The 20,068-nt window shown below is 45.2% G+C and overlaps 2 protein-coding genes across 2 annotated transcripts in view; one reads left to right on the forward strand and one right to left on the reverse strand.

Annotated features, from left to right (window-relative positions):
• The window catches only part of RECQL (RecQ like helicase), a 275,541-nt gene extending 270,935 nt beyond the window's left edge, over positions 1–4,606 (reverse strand). The window contains exon 1 of the mRNA XM_085652722.1: positions 4,478–4,606. The gene's annotated coding sequence lies outside the window, so the exon portion shown is untranslated. The remainder of the gene's footprint in view (positions 1–4,477) is intronic.
• Positions 4,607–5,332: 726 nt separating this feature from the next.
• Positions 5,333–20,068, forward strand: part of GOLT1B (golgi transport 1B) — a 190,887-nt gene continuing 176,151 nt past the window's right edge. The window contains exon 1 of the mRNA XM_085652723.1: positions 5,333–5,607. Within this exon, the coding sequence (XP_085508849.1) occupies positions 5,583–5,607 (25 nt within the window). The 5' untranslated portion in view covers positions 5,333–5,582. The remainder of the gene's footprint in view (positions 5,608–20,068) is intronic.

The following is a 20,068-nucleotide window of genomic DNA, read 5'->3' on the forward strand; positions in this document are numbered from 1 at the left end:
CATTTGTTAAGATCACAGCCAAGCATGTGATGGCGGAGTAGAGGCCAGCATGGTTCAGCAGTGACATAATTTTTTGGGTCAAGCCTAGAAGCAGCGCACATATGCAGCTCGCTCTGCGAGACTGCTGTAGTAGAGTATGGGAGAGAAGCCAGTGCCCACTCTCCGCCCATAATTTTCATTGGCTTGTGTCCTTGTCTTTCTACAATGCTACCTTCAGATTTGTTAATAGGCTTGTTAGTCCCTCCTTAGTACGGCCTTGTCTTCATTAGTAACCACCCACGGCTAAGGGCCCCTTTACTTCGGTTGTTACACAGGACCTGTTATTTAGTCTGTTAGCACTATTTAGTTTATCGAGTTTCTCTTACTGCAGGCTGGAAATGCGCTGTTTCAGCTCAAACCGCTTGTGTGTTTTTTAACCAGCACGGCCGCCCCCGTACCACGCGCCCGCTTTCAATCACTTTAACCTGGCATTATCTTGTGTCTGTTTCAAACCCCGCCCCACCCAGTAAAATGGATTTAGAAATGATTTGCAAATTAAGTAATGTGAATTCCAGGTAGCACATAATCGTGTCCTAATGGGCTGAAGCTGACATCAGCACATCTGTGTTACATGTCATCTGCATAAAGCCACCTGGCTGGGTTGTTTTCAAAAGCCTGTCATATTGACAACAACACCACCACCAATAATACTACCAGCACCACCACCAATAATACTACCAAAACCACCACCAATACAACCACCACCAATATCACCACTAATATCAATACCAATATCACCACCAATACCACCTTCAATATCACCACCAATATCAATACCACCACCACCAGCAATACAATCATCAATACCATCACCACCAATACCACCACCAATCCCAATTCCACCACCACTAATACCACCATCACCAATACCACTACCACCACCACAAATACCACCAATATCACCATCACTAATACCACCACCAATACCGCCACCAATACCTCCACCAATACCGGCACCACCATCACCACCAATACCAATCCTACCACCAATACCTCCACCACCACCAATACCAATCTCAACGCCACCACCAATCCCACCACCTCAGCGCCTCTCGCTCACCAGTGATAGCAGGGGCACTGTACAAGGCCGGACTGCAGCAGAGACCATCCCTCCCTCCCTCCATGCCTGCCATAAAGCACAGCCCGCCCTGCACCAGGAGGTGAAGCCAGGGCACTACTACAGGTGGAGTGTTTTTATTGGGCCAAAGATAGCAATGCCACACTGCACAGTCAAATCACAGAGAGGGCAGGAAATAGCCCCCCCTCCCGCTCTTCCTCCTGAGCCGTGACAGTGTAATCACAGACCAAAAGGCGTTGAGGCGCTTTATTCGTGTTTATAGCTCGGATCATATGTAAATCTCACTTCACACTTTGTGTCAGTGTAATTTACAACATCTTCTTCACTGCACTATTTATCACTACTTACAAGACGTCACAGGCCGGTCTCTTGCTCCGATATTTACAATCTAACAAGCAGTCGAGAAGGCCCTTTATTGCAATGCAATAGGTCTCGAATTTGAGAGTGTTTAAGCTGTTTGTATTGTAAATGACAATGCCTTTTATTTATGTTATAAAACCCAAAACAGTGCCAATAGCTCAAACTCTCGTGAATGCGAGACCTATTGCATTGCAAATGCCTGTTATATTTGCACGTGTCAAGTAGGCCGTGCCATCTTTCCATCAGACCTTCAGGGTGTGTCCTATAAATAGTGGGCGTTTTGTTATGATAACTAATGCGTGCTCGCCTGTGTTGGGACACCCGGAATTCATGGGGACTTGTTTCCTCGTTTTTAGGTCTGGCTGAGCCCAGCGCATGCGCTGGCTCGGAGAGACATTTTGTGTGTGGGATTTTCAAAGTGCTGCCTGTGGCCTAAAGCTTGCGTGCACGCACGCAGCCGACCGGTGTCTTTCCTCCGCAGTGCTTAATCGCGATGCGATCACTTTCACGGCCGCGCAGCCAATGCTTGTTTAAATTGCTTATTGTGTGTCCCTACCCTAAAAATAACGTACAGCGATGCAACTGAATGTCGTTAATGTAGAGTACAGTTTGTAAATGTCTACCAAGGCCAGACATATTTAACATTTAATGCTTACACTTGCTTTACTTGGAGCTCCAGAGAGACGAAATACGTACAAAAAAGATGGCCCCTGCACATGAGCAGAATGGAAGTTACTGTCACGAGTGAGTGGCCTATGCCTGGAGCGAGAGATGTCAAGGCCGCACTGACCTGGGGCAAGAGTGAATGCCAAGACTTTTTGTACAAAAGCCTGGGAAACGGGTGAGAGACTCGAACTGAAGAAGATGATCCCATTCTTTAATAATAGAAATTGTTACAAAAATAGGGACTTTTCAAGTCACGAGGATGCATGAGTAAGTAATTTACAGAACCGGTTTAGGCAAGGAGGACAATGAGGTGACCATCCCCACCCCTCCAATGGACCAACAAGAATGAATATAGCCCCTAAAAGGTTTCAATTTTCGATATAGCAAGTTAGTGAAAGGGTATAAAAAGTGGTGCTTATGATGACGTAGGAACACTTGCTTATTTTCTATTCAACACAACACGAAGTGTGGCTCAATTGTGGAGAAGTGTGGCTCAATGGTTAGAGTGGCAGACCTCGATGCAGAGCACTGGTCCGGGACCAGGGTTCGATTCCCGTCGCGGCAGGGTCTCAGGCTATAAATTCCGTGGACCGGATATTCTCGCCTCAGTGCCTATTCTAATCATGGGTCCCACGCTGCAACTCTGGGCAATAGCTTGCTTAATCTCCACAATGGCCCCAACAGCGCTGGGATGCCTGGCCTCACCATGGGGGTGCCCAGGAGTGGACACCTCACATGGAAAGCCAGGAAGGGTTCCACAGCGGTATGAGTAAAAGCGCCAGGATGCCCCCGTTGGGGGTGGCAGTGCGCTATACAAGTACAAACACATTTACATTTACATTTACGCTGTCTGTTGAGATGATATTTCTGACACTGAAAAGACTGACAAATTTTAACTTCAAACTTTGATGGGGAGAAGGAACGAGACCATCACAGGATTCCATCCTGGGAGGGAATACGTCCGTGGAGGTTAGAGGGACAGTCAGTCAGTTTGGTAACCTATCCTGTGATCTGCGGTTCATGTTCTGGTGAACTATTCTCATCATCGCCCTAAGGCCAAGGGTAATGAGTATTTTCCGTTTTCTATTTCAATCTTTACATTAATGCTTATGAAATCTATATTTAGAATTTTGTCTAATAAAACTTTACTTATTCAATTTATTCAATGAATCTAGATAAAATTTCATGCTAACTCAAACTGAGTCTGTGGTTATTAAAATTAAAGCTATGATCTATAAAAATTAAAGGTTAATTGTGATTGAGCTGGACTTAATCGCCATCAACTGATTCCTACTAGTTGGTCCATCGACTAAAATAGCGGAGTATCTTGATGTTTAGAGCCAACCATTCCAAAATTAAATGTATATAATGTATATAGTTATTATTTGGGGAAAAGATAGTATCAAGGTACCCTGTATGTCTTGCAGCTCGCCAGCTTATCACTGATCCAGAAAACTGAGTGAATGTGTGTTGTGTTTCAGTGTTATGGGCCCCACCGACGAAAAAAATGATGTAAAGGGTTTTTCGGGTTGGTGTCAATTATAAAGGTTTTTGTTTAAGCCGTGCTAAATCGTTTGCGCCACTTAAATTTGACTATATCCATGTTCTCCCTTCTTCCTTTGTTTTCATTTTGTTCCCTTGTGTTTAGGGGGGGGGGCGGGGGTGTGTTTTAATTAAAGAAGAGGGATGTGTACTAATGGGGTTGTGGCAGAATGTAGAGTGTTAAGTGTATTCCTTATTCTGTAATGATGTAAAAGAATGTTGGCAGGTCAGATGTGGTGTAGCAGCGGCTGTGCTCACTCCTTAACACCATGACTGTACGAGGTTGCCAATAAACTAAATATTCATTCAAGTGTTCCTGAGTGATCATTACAAAACCCACAGCACATTTACCGCCACACTTGTCCTTGTCGCCAATATCATGTATAAGTAGACCATAAGACACTATTTTCCATGAGGACATACATGCCAACATTTTGATTTTCAAAAATGGGAGATTTCGAAAAAGAAATCGGGGATCTGTATTTTCCACATTGACTTAAGTTGAAGTATAGGCAATTTCGGGCGGGAGAAAGAAAAAATACAGCCATTTTTGGTTTTAAAAAAGCGAGTGTCGAGTCTGGCGTGTATGCGAGAGCTTCATTATGTGTTCCACACCATGCTAAGCATTAAAAGCTCATAAGAACCTAGAACACAATACCGTGAGCAGAATACAATACATCAAAGATTATTCGGGGAACGGCCGCTCTGGTTATTATTGGGTAAATCAGTAGGTACAACACAAAGTAAAGAACTCTATCAAAATTACGTTGGAACAGTCGTGGGAGTACTCACCAGACCGTCTTGTTAGCTCAATACTATCGTCTTGCCAGTTGCCACTTTGCCGGCATCTGCACGGAGGGCCAATCAAAAACTACGCCGGCTTCACATGCACCGCCCAGGAATAGACAAGTTAAAGCTGTAGCGATGGAAGAAAGACCATTTTGCTAATTAATGCTACTTGTACTGAAATCTTATAGATGTCAAACCTGTACGGAACGTAAATAGAGTTGAGCATCCAATCAAAATTGCAATTTGGACCCAAATGTATTTCATACATTTCCTTTCATCCTGAGCAGTCCTATATATTGCCAAAGTACAGTATACTTCGCAGAGGTTTCAATTCAATGAGAAAATCAAAAAAACTCTTATACGTTTTACAAATAAATGAAAGTGTTTATAGCCATTTAAATTAAGACCTTGAGCTTCATTTGGACTATATAGAGAAATTATTATATTTCCTACACTCCACGTGTTAACTCCATATGACTAAAGAGTAGGCATAGAACCACACGTGAAACTTGAAGGCGGTTGTAGCACGTGTGTAGAAGGAGGCTTGAAAGAGCCGCACACCTCCTTAATGCCTCTCACTGTGGCAGCCATGTTGTACGAACTCTTTTCGCTCACAATACCGTACGACCGTGCAGAACACAAATTTCGCGCTCTCTAGATTTTACACAAGAGAACCATTATAAGGAGGCTGCTAAAACATCTGTGCTTGTTACTTGAACATATTTATTTTTTAACTTAGTTCAACGTTTTCAGAAGCTGATAGCAAATCTCTTTTTTGACCCCCACAAATAGACTCGCAACCTCTTTACCAATTACACATTTCGTTTTCGTTCGGTTGCGAGTCATCGTAAAAACAGTGGGCGCTGTTGAAGCACAACCTGCAGAAGCTGGAACATTGCGTTCCTGGGCCGTGTTAGAGGAACCTTGCGATTGGCTGCACAGACCGCTCCAGCCCCACACTGTCTCGTTACTGTGTGCGTGTTTCCGGAAGACGTGGCGGCGTATCCTTCCTCAAGCGCAACCAACTACTGACAGCAGCCGGCCTTTCTGTGCTGCTCCACTGCAAAGTCTTACGTGTGTGCCCTGCCGGGCCCACGTCGCTGCCACCATGATCTCACTTACGGACATGCAGAGTAAGAAGGACCGGAGGTGGGGGGAGGATAAGTGAATGAATGGGGAGGATGGATACTCTGGTGAATACAGCAGTAAGAGTCTATCATCTGTAACGTTGCTGTTGTTTATACGTAGCAACAGTGTCTTGTGCATAGCGACTTCAGATCTCTGATATTTCCGTGTCTGAAAAATTGGGCATATGACTTGTAGGGTGTGTCACTTTTATTGGGCATGTTGACCGGTGGACATAAATCCCCAATAGTGCATGTGACACATTATAGACATACCGTTTAACGGTACGTTCCCCAATAGACATTGTCATGTAGCGGTATGTTCAAGTGCTTTTTCTGATCTGAGCAAAAGCTTATTGATATTTTTAACTAAGGTTGTGACTATTTTTGTGATCAATTCCTGGTATGTATCTAGTTCACAACTGAGCGTGTTCTCCCATAGGCAGGGCACACTGGAATTTTACGATTTTGCTCCCGTCTTCCGCATAATTATGTATTTGCTGTATTTGGTACATGGTCCAGCATTTGGTGCATAATCTGTATATTTTAACAGTAAAATGTTTCTAGCTCAAACGGGTCAAAAGTTACTACAAGTACAGTAATATGTGTTGGCGCACCGCGGGAAGCCCCTTGCAAATGTGGCAGGCCCCCTTTCAATTGCTTATTTCTGTATTTGGGTGTTAAAATGGTATTAACGGCCAAGACAGTGTTAATCTGTGTAAAATGACTAAGAAAGTAATCCTATCAAAAAATGTACTGTATTACGCCACATAATGCGCCTTTCCTTACTGTATAATTTACCCAACCCTGCTGCATAGTTTGGGTCTCCCCAGCCACATAATTTCTGCGGCCCCTGCCCATAGGTGGTGCTCCAGCAGTGCGACCTTCAGGGTATTTGCTTCATGTAGGTTTTTCCATATAGAGGTGGTGCAATTAGCAATTTTTCATAGTGCTGGTTTCTAACTTGTCACGCGATATTGTTTTTCTGTCTTCTGTGTATCGCATAGATGTTCAGTGGTGACGAGTATTTATTAAATACATACCGCAAACAACAGGAACGACAGGAAATAGGTGCTCTTCAAACCAACGGGTGTTACTGTCTGCATTGCTCTACCCCCACTTCACATTCCACTTTAACACTCCACAGACATGTACATCTGCTTCCCACACACTGCACAAACACGTACAGCTATTTGCCCCACGCATTCCTCTTACGCGCTAACCCTCCAGATATACCCTCAAGCATAACACCATACCCAGGAAATGGAAAAATAGTGGGGTGACTTAATTAGCACAGACAATGAGCACCTCGCAAAGTGATATCACAGGTTTGGCAGTGGTGGTGACGTCAAGTCTTTTAGTATCTCTCACTTTAAAGGGATGCTATTTTTTTCTTTTCTGGGTTACCTTACGTCATAGCTATACATTTAATGAAGGTCAAGCTTGCAGCATTTTAGAGGGCTTTCAGCTGTTTGAACTGGCGCAACACCAAGTCTGGGAATGTATTGTGTGCACACATACACATTTGTCAAGAAGTGAGGTGTGTGCCGTCATTTGTACGGAGCTAATTAGGAAGTGGCGTGGCAGCTCCATATAAGACTATTTGCAATGTAACTCGATGTCACGTGTGATTCATTCAGCCAGTCCTGGCTTTTTAGCTGACCGCACTCTGTATGTTGGATTATTGAGAACCTACTGGCAGGGTTATAAGCAAAAACAAATCCCAGAATACATACATGTTGTCGGCGGAAAAGTCAGGACTGTCTGTTATCATCATAATGCAGCCACTTGAAAGTGGTGTAAATAAAGTGCAGCCGTAATTATTGCCCCCTCCCCTCCCAAAAAACAAAAGTTGTGTTTTTTTCCTGGTATTAAAAGTGAAAAATGTTTCCGAGACCAGACCCCTTTTAGCACCCCCAACATTGGCCCTGCTCTTCAGCTGACTTTGTTGCACAAGTTCATCCGCTTGTCTCTCATTAATATTTTTGACATCTGGGCATGGTTTAAGTTGAACATGTCACACGTTGTGCAAGCCGAGGAAAGAGCACTGCAGAGGGAGGAAGTGTGGGGTGTCCTACGAAAACCTATTGCACCCCTCTGTACGGGGATGGTTGATGAATGGGAATCCCCTGGGATTGCTGATGACCAGAAAGTTGACTGATGGGCAGTGCTTTAAATGGAAAAAAATAAGTGCAGGTACTCACCAAAAGGAGCAGTGGGCGGAGATTAGGGCGGGCACAAAGGCGGTGCTAAGGCGGAACAAGGGGCGGGGTTAGCTTTTTAACCGTGCCAAGGTTGTATGCAAGAAATCTGCATGCATTGTTTGAATGAGGGATGTATCTGTCCATTAGTTATCTCACAAATAACTATATATCTGGCCCTTACTAATAAGTGTTTATTACTATCCAAAGAAACTTTTCTATTTTTTAGCAACTTTAAAGTAAGAAAATATTGAGGAAAAAACAGCGAGTTCTAAATATATGCCTTCTTGTTTGCAGTCAGGTCCTTGCTGCAGGTTCATAACTCACTAAGCTATAATACAGGGATGTTAACTTTTGACCTGCAGGTAACACAAGACTTTATGCAAAAACACAGTAATTGACTAAGTTATCTACATAAAACAACTGATCTGTGATTTACATGTTGCATGCTGTGCTTTCCAGCAGACTCATTGATCCTCTATGCAATATTATGGTGAGTTGAACCTTTGATTAGAATGTAAACAGATTGTTTAAGCAAAATCATTAACCTCCTGAGTTATCCACTTTATTGTTACTTGTGATGCCCCAAGCTCACTTACTTATGCTTTCTGGTTCTCATGATTGGTGAAGGCGCAGCTGCAAAAAGCGAGGAATTCATCAGGCAGTCTTTTCATTCACGCCACTAGTGGGTGTTTCTGTCTAACCTGGAAACCAGAGTTGCTTTCGAAGAGACATAGTTTGTATAACTTTATTGAGCATAATATTCTCTCTCTCTCTCTGCCACTGGATGAGAAATGTGGACACACAGACAATAGCGATATTGGTACTCTCTTCGTTCTCGAAAAAGTGCTGTTACTCAAGGGGAGGAAATGAAAAATTGCCGGTACTCAGTACCGGTGAGTACTGGCCCATTTAAAGCACTGCTTTAGCTAGATTAATAGTTATTCCTCATCGTTTCTGACAACCCCTCAACCGTTCTTGCCTTGGGCATCCATCCCAAATTGTCTTTACTAAGAGGCGTCCCACTTCTCATCAAGGTTAATTGGGTCTGTTCTGTACTTTCATACGGTGTGATCCAATAGGCCCTAATCCTTTGTATGTCTCGTCTGCACGAGCACGTGCTCGCACTCTCGCTTGCGAGACCCTTGTGCTTTATAATGGGCTCGGAACCCACCCGGAGCTTCCCATTAGTTTGCAGCCTTGTCACTCTTCTTTGCTGCCTTCTAAATGGGGAGCGTTTGCCATGCGTCACTTCTTTTCTTTCAGTGGCAGATGAAGCAAACGCAGATGAACTTTAAATAGTGTTCATCCGCTACTCGCGCTATGATTCAAGTGCTATTTCTTTTTTTTATTGTTTTACGATATGATGCCGTGAACATTGGCCACTTCATGGCGCTTTTTTAACCTTCCCCCGCCCTCCTCCATCTTGTTTCTTCTCCCCTCCACCTCTCTCTATCCTGTTTCTTCTACCCCCTCCCTCTGCCATTCCTTCCATGTTTCTTCTGGCCGCTTCATAAAGCTTCTTTTTAACTGTCCCATTACAAGACCTATTGGCTTTGCCAATGCTTGTCTTACTTCTTTCTCTCAATTCAGTTTATTTGTGTTTTTGGCCAACTCAGTAACCCCTTTATTTTCGCTGTTAAACTGTTGCACACTCCAATTTCCTTCAGGGTGGTAGACAGATTTACCCACTCCTCCTCATGCACTGTTAGAAGGTTTCAGCTTTAAATTGCCTCCACTGTCACTTACTATGACTTTCAGTAAACCTTCCTTTCTGAATACAGCATCCACAAAGTTCACTTCAGCAAATATTTCCCATTTGCTTTGATTTTGTAATTTGTACATAAAAGTAGTACATTTTAAACGGAACCACTCGCGCTTGCAAACTGTTTGAAATAAAGTTTGTAATGCGATGCTTTCCAAAGAAATGAGGACAGTTTATGTATCAAACCTCAAGGTCTGAATACTAATGAGGCCATTGCATAACAGATTTATCGATAATATAACTAAAACGCATTAATTTTATCAACCGCCTAAGGATGACATGCTGCTTCAGCCTGCCTTAAATTGAACCGGTGGCCTACAGCACACTGAGCCATCTGTCTAGTACACAAGTCTCTCCTGAAACATTTGCAGACTTGAGTTAGGGCCAGAGCTGACAACGTCTGTACTGGGGAACCAGGTGCCAATCTCCCCATTTTGCATTGGACTTAGTCTGTCCAAGGTTGATAAAATAGGAATCAGCTAGTTTGGTAACAAGATCCCTAATTATTTACACCTGCAAGAAGGCAATTTAGATGTGTGGCGACAGTAAAAGCATTAGAAAACGTTCTTTTGTTATGTCCTGAATAGTGCCTCCCACCCATCAGGTTTTACAGCCACCTCTCAGTCCCACTGTGAAAGATCAATGGATAAGCTAATGATTCTGCAGACACACCCCATCTCTAATGACTTACAAAGCAGCTCACGTTGTGTCCTGGTGACGAGCTCCTGCGATTGATTCCGTGCAGTGCTTGATAAAGGTGCTGCTGTGGTATTAGTTGAGGGGTGAAGGGAGCGCTGCCTCGGTTAAAGTCAGGTCCCTATGAGTACCGGTACTCTCTTCATTCTAGAAAAAGTGCCGGTACTCAAGGGAAGAAAATGAAAAGGTGCCGGTACTCAGTACCGGCCCATTTAAAGCACTGCTGATGGGACATGACCCGCCTGCGACAAGGAGCTTGACCCTGGCAGGGACAAGTTGGCAGAGAGACTGAAGATGTGGACGGGATGTACTATGAGACGAGTAGTGATCCAGGCGGGCTACATTGTGCCCCCCAGCCATACCTACTTTTTCGGCCCCCTACTCCTCCCTCCGCCTGGCTTCCCTCCCCAGGGCCTTGACCCTCCTTATTTTTTCGCAACTGACATTGATTAAAAACTCCACAACGAGACTAAGGCATGTATAGGCGCAGATATAGTTTACAAGTAATGCAGAATGTTGATATTATTACTGTTTAAGACCTATATTTCTTCAGACAATGTGACCACACTCCTATCCCTCGTGGAAGATTGATTGCTCCTGATTTCAATTTTAGGTTTTAGACACCTTTCATAAGTGTATAAAACATGCTATGTTGATGTACTTACTGAAATGCTAATAAACAAACAAGGCAAGGTTTGTACGGAAAGTAGGGGAGAGAGCAGAGGTAACATGGAAATGCAACTGCTTGCCTTCCAGTGCTAAGGTGCTCACATTGACACTCCTGGAAACAAAGCGAGGTGCTGAGTATACCGTTATTGCCCAGAACAACGAGAGGTGAAGTGTTGTAAGGGTGGATACCATAGGCAGAGGCTCTATCACACAGCCTCCCATGAAAGAATGCATGATGTCAATGTTTGCAGAATGCTCGAATATTGTGTGGTTTTGAATAGTAGCGTCAGTGGGTTTCAAACTTGTTCCTTGAATGTCCTGCCCGGTGTCACACTTTCTTCATGCTGTTTTTTTTCTTCAATAAACATATGAAAACGACATCCTGCTTATCTTTGGGGATCTACCACCACAACACAAACCGTTAGAACCTGGATAAGTTGTAACATGAGAAAACATCTCCCTGAACACTCAGCAATTTTATCCATGCCAATTGTCGTCCTGCAAAATCCAGGGGTGTGGAATTTAGTAAAATATCTACTTTCCCATGGGACAGGTTGCTTCATAAATCTAAATGTCCTGTAAAAATCCACTTGTCCATTTGGTGCCACATAGTGCTGCTGCAAATTATGGCAGCAATTTCATTAAATAAAAGCTGTGATATTAGCCGTTCTGATTATGCCAGGGCTCATACAATATAGTAGGGTTTGAATTCTAGCCATTTTTGCTTTTTGACAATGTTTTTTATAATGGTGAGGGCCCGGCAGCTCTCACAACGTTTTAGAAAACAATATCAAAACAAGAGATGCATTGACAAAACCAAAAGGCTGACCACCAATATCAAACCTGTTGGCTTTGCCAATGCTTGTTTATTGTCATGCTTCCCGTTATCTTGCTTAAACTGGTTGCACTGATTTTTCCGTTATGAATATATTTTGGAAATACTTGCATGCATCAACACATTTTACTAAATGATGCTGCAAAGAAATGTTACATACAATGGCAGTTCACAGGGACTTTGAATGCTTTTAGAGCTCCAGTGGCACAATTGGTTACCGCGCGGTACTTATACAGCAGTACAATTTCACAGTAGTTTAGCAAAACATTTTTTTTTCCTAGTTGCATTTTTTTGTGTGAACATTTTATTTTGAAAGCAAAGGAAGATCAAGCTTCTGCAAATATTTGCATCTAATTAGAGAGCATTCTCGGAGCATTGTATGTAGCCTCATATTGTTAACCTTTGGAAACTCATGTACACGTTTGCACTGACACCACTGTCAGAAGTGCAGTCCGAGCTTACAACATTTCCTTAGAGTGCTCACCCTAATAAGAAAGGCTTTGTACTAATGAACCATAAATAGAAGTTCGAACAGCATTAACATACAGACACAAATATTACCATAACTAAAGTCAATGCCCTTGCCAGATCTATAATGTGGCACTGTAAACTGACAGCCAAAGGGTTTGTGCTGCAGGGTGTTGAGCCTACTTGTCCCAAGGACAAAATAAAATGAAAACTTGTTGTACGTGACCCCACAAAATATGTCCTGGGAGTCGGGCTATAGGATTTCCACACCCCTGAAAATCTTCCTCGTTTCTAGTCCATACACTTCTTTATCATCTGATATTTTTTTAACCCTTTGTTTCACATCACTGTAGTCGGACATACTTTCTCCCTCACTACTTTTTCAGCCATCATGTAATCAATTTGGAACAAGGCATTTGGTCCTTCAATTACTCAATTTAAGACACCCATATTTTTTCCAAATCTGGTATATTGATTTTGAAGAAAAGGGAAAAGGTACAATTGAGAGAATGATAGGACTCATATATATCAGCAAATGTGAAAACAAGTTTGGGCATAGTAAAAGAGAAGAAAAATACATGTTTAGAGCATGTGAGTCGAGTGTGCAAGCATACTATGAAGAATATTGTGCATTGAATGTACCTTCATATTTTTAAATGCAGCTGTCAAACAACTGGCCGAACTGGGGAAGATATTTGTGTCGCGATGTCAGTAGCGCAAAACCAAGTAATGCCACTAACCTCTGATGTCTGCCAGAGGGGACGAAGGAGTGTAGAGAAGCCCCCCTCCTCCCCTGGGCGCAACCCTCCACAGAGTGATGAAGCTCATATATGCAAGGAAGCACTCCGGGGAAAATGGAAGTGGATAAAATAAAAAAACACTGCTGTCGAGATGGGATCCTCTTGTGCCTACTTTGGATCTAGGATGCGATGCGGGTGCAGAAGTCACCCTTGTGTGAAAGCTGCATATAGAAGGGAAAGAAGACCTGTATGAGAGAGAGGAAGTGAGGAGTATCAGTCATACCCCACGTATCAGACTGCACATTACCTAGACACTCACAATACAATACAGCAGTGACACCTTGACTGTGTACCAGGAAACATCGATCTCTGTAAACAACCACACACTCTTGTCAGCGCGTGGAGGGAGACATCAATCATGTAGAAGTAAAAACAAAACTGACTAAAATCATAGGCATACAGAGTATAAAAAAAGGGTTTCCTAATTCAAATCAAAAGGAGCACCCCTATTGCCATTTCTTGCACCCTACTGCTGTTTACCTTCACAGCGTGAGTATTCAGTAGTTTTAGCTACCCAGTAACTCGAGAGCAGGCACTGCACAGTTCACCAGGGGGCCATAGCACTCCTTCGCTGTTGCATACACAGCGTAAGTGCTTTCCAAGAGGTTTGGTAGTCAAGCGAGAAACGAAACAGAAGTTGCGTGTACGGGAGGAGCGCTCCGGCGCTTCACTCCCGTCAAATAACCTAAATACACGGGGAAATCCTGGCGCAGGAAAGCGGCTTGAATCTCCGGCTACAATCCGGCTGAGGAAAAGGCTCCCGGAACCGGCGAGATCCTCAGTTGCTTGGTATGGTGGGAAACGACGGGAAGAATCTTCCGAAACTGCTTCACCCATCGGGGAAGTATTGACTTGAAGATCTCCGCTTCCAGCCGCAGTACCCAAACAACGACAACGGGAAACTCCAGCAGGGAATACCATCCGCGATACATGAAATGCAGGAATCTGGCAAGATTGTCAAGCCGCGATCCCTGGAAGGGGAGAGGCTATATAGGGATGGAGCTTACGGTGATGCCGGATCTGTTTCCTTGCATGGCTTCCCAAGAGGTTATGGGACCTGTAGTTTCTGGTGCGCCGTTTGCCCCTTGGTGGTGCCATACACCCAATAGCCACGGCCTCGCATACACAGGAAAAAGAGGTTACAGGTGCAGCTGAAGTGTAAGCCCTACACCCCTGCTCCTACTTGGTGATCGCGACAGAACCCCCTCTCGAGGGCCGCCGACTCGGCGGTCGTCCAGGTTTTATCAGATACTTGGTGTGAAAGCGCTCTAACAGCTAAGGGCAGTGGCGGTTGTTTGCAGGTTCCCAGGTTCTATCCTCGACACCTTACCCCTTCCAATCCACCAGATACTGCACTCGTCCCCTTACCAGCCGGGATTCTAATAGCTCCCTTACTTCATACTCCTCCTCCCCATCAACTTCCAAGGGAATGGGTCTTGTTTGTAACCTCATACTTGTGGGACATGGTTGGAGTAGGGACACGTGAAATACAGGGTGTATGTGCCATGACTGGGGCAAGGACAATTTCACTGCAACAGGGTTTATTATCTCCTCAATGCTATATGGACCAATGTACCTGGGTTTCAGTTTGTCCACCCCCTTTAGATGCAGATTCTTAGTGGCCAACCACACTTTTATCACCCACCTGGTATACGGGTTCTGGGGCCCTCTTTTTATCTGCGAAATGTTTCTGCGATATTTGTGCTGCCGCTAATTGCCGCTTGGCATCGATCAACACTGCTTTAAGATGGGCATGGTGTTCATGGATGGTGGGTTGCTTGGAGACTACCGGCCAGTCAAAAGGGAGCTTGTTCGGATAATGTCCAAAGAGACAGAAGAAAGGAGAACATCCCTACATTGAATGCTCCGCATTATTGTAGGCGAACTCCGCCATCCAGATCGGTGTGTAACAGTCCATGGTGTTTTGTAGGGTAAAGCAACGCAGGAATTGCTCCAATGTCTGGTTAAGGCGTTCAGTCTTGCCGTCTGTCTGAGGATGATAACTGGTGGACAGTCGTGCTTCCACTCTCATGGTATCGCATAACGCCCTCCAAAAGCGAGAGGTAAACTGGGTTCCGTGGTCTGTGATAAGAACACTGGGAATGCCGTGAGCTCTCACCACATTCTGAAGGAAAACGACAGCTAGTTCGGAAGAGGTGGGTAGCCGTTTTAACGGGATAAAATGTGCCATCTTTGTCAGGTGGTCGACTACCACCAGGATGTTGATGTATCCTTCACAGGGGGCATCTTTACAATAAAGTCCATGGACACGGTGTGCCAAGGAATTGGAGGAATGGGTATCGGCCGCAATAAGCCAATGGGTTTAGAATGGCTGGATTTTCCCTGTGCACAGATGGCGCAATTCCTCAGGTACTCTTTGGTATCTTTTCGTAACGTGGGCTACCAAATGGATCGCTCAATGCTGGCAATGGTCTTGTACACCCCTAGGTGCCCTCCTAACGTAGAATCATGAGCCCAAGCCAGTACATGTAGTTGCATAATATATAAGGAATGGTAGTGGTATAACAAGTCCCCGTTCGTTGTCCTGTGTTCGGTGTCCTCTCGTATCCATGACTGGACATCCACTTCAGCTAAGGACACCTTAACCCCTTGCATGCTTCTGACGGAACCACTCCGTCATGAGCCACAGGCGCCGTGTGATCATGACGGAGTGGTTCCGTCATGCTGCGGCCGTTGGCGGCCGCTCCGCCCACGCGGCGCTGTTTCCCCGCCTGTGCGGGCGATCAGCGCAAGTGGGTGGAGTCATGACAGAACCACGCCGTCATGAGCACAGCTCGCTCGTGACTCATGACGGCGTGGTTCCGTCATGAGCATGGCGGCGCCGCGCCCACCCCAAACCCCCCCCAGCGCTGCGGCGGAATTCGCGCCGCAGCGAAGGAGTTAACGTCCTCCAGGATGTCCTGGGATGTGATCAACGCAAGGGTCTTGTACTGGAAAGCGGATTCAGGGAGGATTGAGGGCAGCTCTGGAGGGTCAGTCTGTCTCCTTCCTGTAGGTCCTTCGAGACGGGACAGAGCATCTGCCTTACCATTTTGGTATCCTGGTCGATACTTGATGATAAAATCATAGTCTGAGAGAAAGAGAGACCATCGCAATTGACGTGGAGTTAGGGCTCTGGCGGTTTTTAGGAACACAAGATTCCGGTGGTCTGTATACATTTCAATGGTGTGATGTGTTCCCAGGAGATAGTGTCTCCACTCCTCATTGGCTCTTTTTATGGCTAACAACTCCTTGTCTGTGATGGAATAGTTCATCTCACTGGGGGTGAGTTTCTTTGAGTAGTATGCCACTGGATGCAGTTGTCCTGTGTCCGGGTGCCGTTGAGACAATACTCCTCCTATGGCGTACTGTGAAGCATCACTTTCCACCACAAAGGATAAGTGTGGGTCGGGATGGTGCAAAATGGGAGCTTGAGTGAATCGTTCTTTCAGAGTCCTGAAGGATTGGTCCGCTTCTTGGCTCCATACAAAGGGAGTGTCTTTTCTAAATAAACGTGATATAGGGTGTATTATTCTAGAAAAGTCCTTGATGAAGCGCCTGTAGTAATTAGCGAAGCCCAGAAAACTCTGTACCGATTTGACATGATGAGGAGCTTTCCATTGCATAATCGCTTCTACCTTGCACATATCCATTTGAAAGCCTTGTGCGTTGATTACATATCCCAGGAAGGTGACTTCTTCGATGTGAAAAAGGCATTTCTCCAATTTGGCTTGTAACGAGTGCTGTTGGAGTCTGTCTAACACTGCCTTCACATGGGTTACGTGGTCTTGGGGGGGTGGAAGAATAGATGAGAATATCATCAATATAAACAACACAAAATGTTTCCAAAAACCCCCGAATTACCAAATCCATAAAATATTGAAAAGCCGCAGCGGCGTTACAATACCAGAAGGGCATTAATTGGTACTCTTAGAGCCCGCACTTGGTTCTGAAGGACGTCTTCCACTCGTCGCATGTTTTTACTCGTACAAAATAGTAGGCGCCACGTAGATCCAATTTCGTAAGAAGCCGAGCGCCCTTAGGCTGGTCCAAAAGCACCGGTATCAGTGGGAGAGGGTATCGATTTTTGATGGTAACCCTGTTAATCGCTCTGTAGTCGATACAAGTCCTCAGATCGTCGCAATCCTTTTTGGGGAATAAAGGAAAGTGGAGGAGGCTGGTGACGATGAATGCCTGATGAAGCCGGATGTTAAGTTCTCCTCCAGGTAGTTCTTCAAATATTGTGTCTCGGGTTCGATAAGGGCATGAACCCTACTACAAGGAATATCAGCTCCAGGCATGAGGTCAATGCGACAGTCGCATGTCTGGTGAGGTGGTAGTTGGGTAGCTTTCTGTTGGTCAAAAACCGGCTTCTATTCCTTGTAGACTTCTTGTAGCATGGTGGAGCAGCAATCCTTACATTTTCTTACATCCTGTTTCTAGGAAACCAGCCTGCGTACCAGGGATTCTTCCCTGGTGTATGGATAGTTTGGTACAATGCTCCCGGCAAAACTCGGAATTCAATGAAACAGTGCGGTCTGCACACTGAATAACATGGTCATGCAGGGTTAACCATGGCATGCCTAGGATGAGGCGATAATGTGGAGCGTCTATGTGGTCGAACTGGATGATATCGAAGTGGTCCTCACTGAACTGCATGGTAACGGGAAAGGTGTGGTATCTGACTCGTCCGGATGTTAGTCGTTCCATCTACTGCCTTCACGATTTCAGGGGACCCGTTTTTCTCACACGAAACCCCAATGTTCTGGGCGTACTGCTGGTCTATAAAGTTCCCAGTGTCTCCTGAGTCCACCAAGGCAGGAATTCTTATGGGTGTTTTCTCTGTAATCCAAAGGGTGATACTAACTTTCAGATGGGCCGCTGGTGGTTGGATGGTGTTTGCTATTACTGAAGAGATTGTTTCTTGTTTATAACCCAAAGCAGTGATCTCGTCCTGACTCGGGCTCTTCAGTTCTCCGTCATGTCTGTTCTCTCCAAATGCTGGAATGTGGCTACGTGCATACTTTGGGTGTTTGGCCTTTCCGGAAGTTTAGCCCGTGCTCGACACTCCCTGATAAAGTGTCTACTCTTCCCGCAATAAAGACATAGCTTTTTCTTCCATCATTTTTCTCTTTCTTCTGTTTTCAGAGGACCTCAGATCCCCCCCTAATTGTATGGGTTCGGGTCCTTCTGTTGCTTTGGCATGTTCGTCAGTTACCGGTTTTGGTCTGGGGGAAACAAAACTACTATCCCCCGGCTTCTATCCCCTTTTCTTTCCTGTAGTCGGTGGTCCAGTTGTACGGTGAGATCGATCATTTCTTGACAGGTCTGCGGCAGGTGCACCACTTGAGATAGGACATCCTTTAGTTCTACGTGCAATCCCTGGTAAAATAGAGTAGTGCGTTTCTCCTGGGGTCAGTCGATTTCCACTAGGAGGCAGTTAAAAGTGGTTATGTTAGTCAATAAGTCCTGTGATCCTTGCCTAAGAGTGATTAATTCTCGATCCAGAGTCCTCATATGAGATTTCCGGTCAAACAGCTTCCTCATTTCCAGGCAAAAGTCTGGGAATTTGTGCAGAACAGGGTTGTTTCGCTCCATCAAGGGTATGGTGCAGCTAGCTGCATTCCCCCCCATATATGACATCATGAAAGCTGTTTTAGCCGCTTCATCCTGAAACACCGCAGGCTTACATAAGAAGTGTAACCTGCATTGATTAAGGAGTGTTTTGAACATTTTGGGATCCCCAAAAAAGCGTTCAGGAGGCACGAAGGGTTATCCCAGTGTTTTTTATTACATGGACAGTGGGAGTGGATTCAGCGGAGTGAGGGGCTGCTGCTGCCGCTGAGAAGAACCCTGTACCCTGTGTATTTTCCAGAGAGGGCGCAGGCATGGCAGATACTGGAGGGGGAAGAGTCCAGCCCTTAATGTAAGAACCAGTCCCCTATCGGGTTTACCTTTTCGGGATAGGACAGCTACTTCCCTGCGTAACATGCCCATCTCCTTTCTTAGTTCTTGGTTTTCTAAGTGAGAGGTTTGCACCTCCTGGTGAAGAGCCGAAAGGCTCTCCAAGAGCGAAGTCAAAACCACATTCGTATCCATCGTCCAGGCGGGGCAACAGTCTTGGGCTTGACAATCTGTCGCGATGTCAGTAGCGCAAAACCAAGTAATGCCATTAACCTCTTATGTCCGCCAGCGGGGACGAAGGAGTGTAGAGGAGCGCCCCTGGGCGCATCCCTCCACAGAGTGATGAAGCACTACTATGCAAGGAAGCACTCCGGGGAAAAGGGAAGTGGATAAAATAAAAAACACTGCTGTCGAGATCGGATCCTCTTGTGCCTACTTTGGATCTAGGGTGCGGTACGGCTGCAGAAGTCACCCCTCGTGTGAAAGCTGCATATAGAAGGAAAAGAAGACCTGTATGAGAGAGAGGAAGTGAGGAGTATCATTCATACCCCACGTATCAGAGTGCACATTATCTAGACACTCACAATACAATACAGCAGTGACACCTTGGCTGTGTACCAGGAAACATCGATCTCTGTAAACAACCACACACTCTTCTCAGCGGGTGGAAGGAGACATCAATCCTGTAGAAGTGAAAACAAAACTGACTAAAATCATAGGCATACACAGAGTCTTTCAAAGAAGGGTTTCCTAATTTAAATCAAAAGGGCACCCCTATTGCCATTTCTTGCACCCTACCGCTGTTTACCATCACAGCGTGAGTATTCAGTCGTTTTAGCTTCCCAGTAACTCGAGAGCAGGCACTGCGCAGTTCACTAGGGGGCCACAGCACTCTGTCGCTGTTACATACACAGCATAAGTGCTTTCCAAGGGCTTTAGAAGTCAAGCGAGAAACGAAACAGAAGTTGCGTGTACGGGAGGAGTGCTCCGGCGCTTCACTCCTGTCAAGTAACCTAAATACCGGGGGAAATCCTGGCGCAGAGAAGAGGCTTGAATCTCCGGCTACAAATCGGCTGAGGAAAAGGTGTCCGGAACTTGCGAGATCCCCAGTTGCTTGGTATGGCGGTTAGAA

The sequence above is a fragment of the Triturus cristatus genome, chromosome 4_1, assembly GCF_964204655.1.
Source record: "Triturus cristatus chromosome 4_1, aTriCri1.1, whole genome shotgun sequence".
NCBI classification, from domain to species: Eukaryota; Metazoa; Chordata; class Amphibia; order Caudata; family Salamandridae; genus Triturus; species Triturus cristatus.